Consider the following 8426-nt stretch of genomic DNA (forward strand, 5'->3'; position numbering starts at 1 on the left):
ATAATTTTCACTGCATGTAATTTCAAATTTCATATAATATTGATTTCGATTTATAATTCGCATGATTTCAGATTGTATTATACCGATTTTGAAATATGAATTTCGACTTATAATTCGCATGCAAGCCAAATTGAATTTCAGATCGTATTAAATTTCAATTTAATATCACATCGTATTTAAATTGGAGTTAATTTCTACTTATTATTAGCAATTAATGCCAATCGAATTTCAGATCGTAGTTAATTTCAACTTATAATTTGAAATCAGGCCTAATTTATTTTCAGATACTCAGTTTACTATAGTATTCGATCGAATTCAATTTCAACTTATGATTTGCATGCAAAACTATTTTTGATAATTTCAGATTGAAATTCAAATATACTAACACTAATGATGAATGCAGCAGATAATGGTATTCTAGAAGAAAATATAAATGAAGAAAGAGATGATGCAGAAAGAGATGAAGATACTGCAAGTATAATAGGTATACAGATAATTAAATGTTCTGTAAAAGTATACTCTGTAATTTAGCAATCTCCTTGTTTGAGGGATCTAAACTTGAGGCTAGCTTCAAATCCCAAAATGCCAAATCTCTTCTATGAAGCTCAATTTCTGCCATTGTTCTTCTAAACAAGGCTTTAACATTAGATGGGTTAAAGTCTAATATAATTATCTATTTTCCTGACTAATATAACTTTATTCCTGAATATTATAATCTAATTTCTGATTCGAACATTATTTTGATATTTTGACTATTTTTTGTTACTGAAATTAAATTAATATTATTCCTGATTGAAACAAGTTTATTCCTGAAGCATACAATTTAATTTCTGATATATTCAAATTAATTCCTGAATAAAATTTAAAATACCTGACGTACATATTTTATTTCCTGACCAAAGAAATCTTAAAGCTGACAAACGTAATCTTATTTCTGATTGAAACAATTTTATTCCTGAAATATATAATCTAATTCCTGATATCATAATATTTTAATACCTGACATACAAAATTTAATTCCTGACAAAACAAAACTAATAAGTGACATAAACAATCTAATTCCTGAAAAAATAATCAACAACATATTATAATCAGATACAAATATTATTATTTCTGACTTATATTATCTATTTCCTGATTAAATGTAAACATAATCCTGACTGAGATCTTTTATTTCCTGACTAGTATTTAGTAATTCCTGATTTAAATAATGTAATTCCTGACGACATGATAATACTTAAGTATCATAAATTTAAAGAACATTTATTTACTGTGTATAATATTTTATTTCCTGACAAAAATAAATTATGATATGTTTCATATATACTTTTCTTGCAGATTATTACAAATATGAGAAGGATGAAAACATAAGTAAATGTCTAGCAGGTTATACTGTATCAGACTACAATGAGGGATTTGTTTTATACAAAGCTCATTCAAGGACTGTTGGTTTCAGTGTCAGAAAATCAACAAAGAGAAGAGATAATAATGATCAATTGTATGAGTTTTATTTTAGGTGTTCTAAAGAAGGGCATACAAAGGGTAAAATGAAGATGGCAGCTGAACAAAATTCAGCGGAAATACCCATATTGGGTAAAACTGATGAAAAAAAGAGAAAAGATAGGGAGGTAAATGAGACAAGAACTGGTTGCAAAGCTCATATTCGTTTCAAGAAAACCAAAGAAGGAAATTTCGAAGCTGTTACACATGAGTTGGAACATAATCATGAATTGGTTATAGCAGTTCAACGTAATCATCTAAGATCAGAAAGGCAAATATCAGCACCAATGGGTGAACTAATTGAAAGCATGGTTGAAAGTGGTATCAAACTAATGGATGCTTACAATTATATCATCAATGAAGCTGGAGGAGAAGAATGTGTAGGTCATACTAAGAGAGATCACCTAAACTATGTATCAAGGGTGAAAATGAGTATGGTTGAAGGTGGAGACATGCAGAATGTATTGGATACCCTTCAAGAGAGAGCAGATAATGATCCTTCATTCTTTTATAAACTAAAATTTGGAGAAGAAAACAATGTGGTGAGCTATTTTTGGCGTGATTCTCAAATGCTTGAAGATTTCAAAGCCTATGGTGATGTTTTAATCTTTGATATAACATACAGAACAAACAAATATGGGTTGATATGTGCACCATTTGTTGGTATAAACTGTCACTGGAGAACAACAATGTTTGGATGTGCATTCATAAGTGACGAAAAGACCGACACATTTGTTTGGCTTCTTAAAATTTTCAAAAAGTCGATGTGTGGAATCGAACCAAAATCAATCTTCACTGATCAGGATCTTGCAATGAGTAACGCCATACCAGAGGTAAGAATTTTATTCTTCATAATATATTGTTCCTGGATTAGAATAACTTAATAACTGATAAAAACAGATCAATACCTGACAGAAATTATATAATTCCTGATAAATATTTGTGTTAATTCTTGACTAATAATATATATTTCATGTTCATAATTTAATGTAATATAATTCCTGATTAAAAATATATTAATTCTGATAAAATAAAGGCAATACCTGACTAAGATATATTAATAAGTTAAAATTATTTAATATTGATTGACAGAATCTTATTCATGATAGTAAGATTCTTAATCCTGATATAAGTTTTCTAATACATGATTGAAATTAAGTCATTACTAATTCAAATTTATTTAAATTATTACCTGATTGAAAATGTTGTAATTACCTGATATAAGTCTGTTTATTTATTTATTACCTGATTGAAAATGTTATAATTACTAAGTAAAATATTCTTATTCCTGATTGTGATAATTTATTTTATTTCTGAAATAAATATGGAATATATAACAAATTAATAAAATTCTTGACTAAAATAATATAATTTCTGACGAAAAATTATTAATACTAAAAAAAAAAAATCAATATATGAATAAAAACCAACAAAACCACATCATTTTAAACCATTACTAAATAAATCTTTTGATAATAAAAACAGGAAATACAGAAACATAAACAAAATAGCATATCATATTTTCCATATATTTTAATGATATTGATTGTGACTAGAAATTAACAAAAAAAAAATAAAGAAAAAAACCCTAAAATCATAATCTTCTTTATGTTCTTCCTCAGATATTAACCTTGTTTTTTCTTTTGATCTTCTTTTTGTTCTTTCTCTTCCTTCTTGTGTTGATCTTCTTCTTTCTGCTTTTTGTTCTGGGTTTCCTGCCATATCTCTTGTGCTCTCTTTCTCTTGCTTAGTTCTTTGATTTCATTATTTTCAACCTTTTCATAGAGCTTCATCAATCCATTCTTCATTCTATCTCTTCTATCCAACAGTTCATTTAACTTTTTTTCAAAGTTATCAATTGCATTTTCTTCTAGATCGTTTGTTGAGGTAGAAGACTGAGAATTGTTTTGCATATTTGACAAATATTGAGGATAGTTTGATGAAGTAGAAGACTGAGAATTGTTTTCCATTTTTGAGGAATATTGCAAAAAAAGTTTGTTGTAGGAGAGAGAATATACCAAAGTACAAAAACATGCAAAATGTATGAGTAAATAATACTTTTATAGACAAATAAAAAATATTAAAAAAAAAAGATAATTTTTAAATATATTCCTTTTTATTATTATTACATTGTTTTACCTATGTTATCTAATTCCTGAGGAAAAATATGTAATTCCTGACAAAATAGTTTTAATTCCTGATTATACAAATAATCAAATTGCTAATTTCTAACTCTTATATTGTTATGCCTGAGAAAAATATACTAATATCTTACATAATTTATGTAATTTCTGACTAAATGTTTCTAATTTCTGATTATAATAGTCATATTACTGACTACAGTAATTTTAATTTTGTTGCAGGTTTATCCAAACTCAAGACATAGGCTATGTCTATGGCATTTGCAAAAGAATTTTGTCTCACACTTTGGTACTCTAAAAACAAATCCTGAATTCAAAAATATGTTTCACAAATGCTTAAGTGGATGTGATTCTGAATCTGACTTTGAAGATTGTTGGCACAAGATGGTTCAAAAACATGGGCTAGAGAAAAAAGAATGGTTTGATAGGATATATGGTCTACGAGATAAATGGTGCACAACATTGAGCAAGGATATTTTCTCAGCTGGAATTCTTTCATCTCAAAGGGTAGAAGTAACAAACAGAGCAATTTCATTTAAGGCCAACAAAACCACAAAGCTTTTGGAGTTCTTTCATATTTTTGAGGCTACTGTGAAAAGATGGAGAAGCACTGAAAAGAGTGACAACTTCAGATGTACTACGGAGAGACCAAGAACAACAACAAAGATATTAAAACATGCAGCTGAAGTTTATACTCTAAACTTATACAAGGATTTTAGGCTGGAATTTGAAACAAGTCTTGGAGCATATGCAAGAGAAAAAGCCACTTCAATGCAATATGTCAAATTCTTTGATGTTTCTCTTGATGAAGATTATATGCACACCTATCAAGTCATATATTACACTCAAAACAATGAGTTTATGTGTTCTTGTATGTGCTTCACAGAGACTGGATTGCTGTGCTTTCACATTATCAAGATAATGCAAATGTACAGCATACATGCTATACCAGAGAGATACATTCTGAAACGTTGGACCAAGCTTGCTAAATCAAACATTTGGGATGGCAGTGAATTAGGTACGTACATACTTTGTTATTTTAAAATTTATTTCATGTTTATTTAGTATAAAAAAAATATCTTTATTCCTGAGATAAACATTTTAACTACTGTCATAAATAATTTGCTGACATAGATTTTCTTAATGTATAATACATGAAAAAGATAATAATATTCCTGATTGAAACAAGTTTATTCCTGAAACATACAATTTAATTCCTGATATATTCAGATTAATTCCTGAATAAAATTTAAAATACCTGACATACATATTTTAATTCCTGACCAAAGAAATCTTAAAACTGACAAACTATACCTTATTCCTGATCCTTTCTAATTTATAATAACTAATTTCTGATTGAAATTTTTTTATTCCTGAAACAATCTAATTCCTATGTAATCAAAAAATTTTAATACCTGACAAACATAATTTAATTCCTGACAAAACAACTCTAATAAATGAAAAAAATAATCTAATTCCTGAACATAATGAACACTGAACAACATATTATAATATTATTATTCATGAACAAAATATTATAATATCTGATACATTTATTATTATTTCTGATATAAAATCAGATTTATTTTACACATAAAATGATATAAATATTTAAAAACTTATACATTGGTACCACTTCCTCCTTCATTAGGAAGCCTTTCAGTACCATCAACATTAAAAATTCTAATATAAATGTTATAATGATCATGATAAACATCAAGTCTGTCTCCAACAACTATGTTGTTTGCAGCTACAAAGTTTTCTCATTCACGATCAATCAACATACCACCACAACCTGTATTTTCTGGTATGCTTAAGACTCTTACTTCCCAATGTCTATCTTCTCTGCCATTCTTCCCAGCAAAGACTCTAACAAAGTTCTTGAATTTCAGAAGAAAAAATTTCCAATCATCAGGAAGACCCTGAAAGAAAAAAAAATCAATTTTGATATCATTTAATCTTTACTAAAACACAAAACAAATTTATAAATTTAAAAGTTAATGTAATATATTTACCATACTAATGCGATCAATTGGTTTAACAATAATTGTACACTTCTCCTTATTTGCGTAGAAATCAGCCATTATTTTGATGATAGATTAGATGAAGAAAAATATAAGTTATTTTTACAAGAATGCACCTTTTATAGAACACAATAGAGATTGTTATAATATAACTCTTTTAATAGAAAAAACTTAATTTAGAACAGCCTTTAAACAGAAAAGAGTTATGTATGAACAGTAATAATTAATCTGTAATTTAACAGAAAAATTTATTAACTTAGTCAAATTAGAATGACTTTTTAATGATGCAATAAATGACTTTTTCTACATTATAATGAATTTTCAATGAGGCAATAAATTACTTTATTCTGTTTTGTAAGACTTTTTGCAATAATTTGACATTTCTACTGACAATTAAAATTTATCAGGAATAATATCAATTTTGTCAGAAAATTTATGGCTGAAACAGAAAATAAAAATATTATCACATAGCTCGTTGCTGACTTTTATTTTCATAATATAAATAATTATATTTCTGATATTATAATATTATTATTCTTATTACTAACAAAAATGTAGTAATCTTTTTTTTTTTTTTTTTTTTTTTTTGGATTAGGAAATTCAACCACAGATTATTCATTAATAAACACTCCTTGGAGGCAATCAATAACAAAGAATTTTTACAACCTTGTGACAGTATGCCAAGGGAATGAAGAAGCATCAAAAATATGTGATGATGCTTTGGAACAAATGTACAAATCTGTAAGGAAAGTGTTCCAAACAAATGAAGAAAAAATTCGTGAACTTGATGAAGAAGAAGAAAGAAGAAATACAGTTAAAGATCCAAAACGACCAAAAACAAAGGGAAGGCCAAAGAAGAACAAAAGAATTAGAGGACATTTTGAAAGAAGAAGAACAGCAACAAGAGATCCAAATGAGTTTGGAACAATAACTCCTAATCCACAACTCATTTAATTCATCCCTATTGCTGCCTTCTCCTATCATAAAGTCAATCTTCAAATTTTTTATTTTATTATTCAAGATAATTGTAAACAATACTATATTTTGCCATTTTGGGGTTTGATTACTCCTGATTAAACTAATTTTAATCCTGATTTACACAATTTCATGCCTGATTTAATTTTTGATAACTCAATTTTATTACTGACTATTACATTTTAATTTCTGATAACCGAGTTTTAATTCCTGAGTTAATTCTTGACTTCTAGAATCTTATTCTTAAATAAACTAATTGTATCACTGACTAACACATTTTAATTCCTGATTATAAAAATCTTATTCCTGACTAACTCAAGTTTATTCCTGACTGACTCGACTCTATTCCTGACTGACTCAACTCTATTCCTGATTAAAAAAATCTTAATCCTGATTAACTCAAGTTTATTCTTGACTAATTCAAGTTTATTCTTGTCTAAACAATACTATATTTTGCCATTTTGAGGTTTGATTACTTCTGAAAAAAATTATTTTATTTTCTGATTAGATAAATGTTATGCCTGACTAACCTTACTTTATTACTGACTTTAAAAATCTTATTGCTGAGTAACTGAAGTTTATCCCTGACTTTAAAAATCTAATTTTATTCCTGACTAAACTAATTTTAATCCTGATTTACACAATTTCATGCCTGATTTAATTTGTGATAACTCAATTTTATTACCGACTATTACATTTTAATTTCTGATAATCGAATTTTAATTCCTGACTTAATTCTTGACTTCTAGAATATTATTCTTAAGTAAACTAATTGTATTACTGGCTAACACAATATCATTCCTGACTTTAAAAATCTTATGCCTGACTAACCCAAGTTTATTTCTGACAGACTCAACTCTATTCCTGATTTAAAAAATCTATTTCCTGATTAACTCAAAATTATTCCTGACAGACTCAACTCTATTCCTGATTTAAAAAAACTAAATTCTGATTAACTCAAGTTTATTCCTGAGTAACTCAACTTAATTCCTGTCTAAATGAAGTTTATTGCTGACTGACTCAAATTTATTCCTAACCAACAAAATTTTATTCTTAACCAAAAGAAATTTATTGCTAAAATAAATAAAGTAATTTCTGAGAAGAGTAATTTAATTTATGACAAACATTTTATTCATTTTAAGTTTGATATTTAAAATTTTTAAAATTAAAATTTGATATTAATTTCTGACACAAGTATTTTAATATATGACTAATATATAGATGTATGATTAACAGAAAACGGATTTAATAGAAAATATATACATATATAAAACAAATTTATAAGTATCTATACAAAAGAAAAATAATGCCTAACTACAAAAAAAAAAAAAAAAAAAAAATATATGTACATGTATGATTAATTGTTTAAAAAAAAAAAATCTAATCTTCCTCTTCCTCTTCCTCTTCATTTTTCTGAAGTTGTTGATCAATTTCCAATTGCTGCTTCTCTTTTTCATCTTTTTCTTTTTGTTTTTGCATCAACTTCCACTGCCTCTCTTTTTCCCTTTCAATGGCTTCCTTTTCTTTCTGATATTTGGCCTCTAGCTTCTTTCTTGCAGGTTGAGCTTTCCAAATTTTAAGCTTGTTAATTGAAAACTCAATGCAATCATTCCACAATTTCTTCCGCAAAATATTCTCTTCTCTAGTAGCCATCTGATAAGCAAGTTGGCATCTATATATCTTCCGATTTTGCTTCTATAAATTTATATAAAAAACAATATAAGAACACTAAAAAACAATAGTTATAAATCCAAAAACAAAGGAGAAAAAATACTTACATATTTCA

The 8426-nt window shown here is 27.0% G+C and overlaps 1 protein-coding gene across 1 annotated transcript; it reads left to right on the top strand.

Annotated features, from left to right (window-relative positions):
* The first annotated feature begins 393 nt into the window (after positions 1–393).
* LOC145610531 (protein FAR1-RELATED SEQUENCE 5-like) lies at positions 394–8220 on the top strand. The gene is made up of 5 exons (XM_081665852.1): positions 394–484; positions 1339–2333; positions 3864–4659; positions 6261–6562; positions 8200–8220. The coding sequence occupies exons 1-5, from the start codon at positions 394–396 to the stop codon at positions 8218–8220; spliced, it is 2205 nt and encodes a 734-aa protein (XP_081521978.1).
* The last annotated feature ends 206 nt before the right edge of the window (positions 8221–8426 follow it).

Source organism: Chenopodium album, chromosome 24 (assembly GCF_948465745.1).
Source record: "Chenopodium album chromosome 24, dcCheAlbu1.1, whole genome shotgun sequence".
NCBI classification, from domain to species: Eukaryota; Viridiplantae; Streptophyta; class Magnoliopsida; order Caryophyllales; family Amaranthaceae; genus Chenopodium; species Chenopodium album.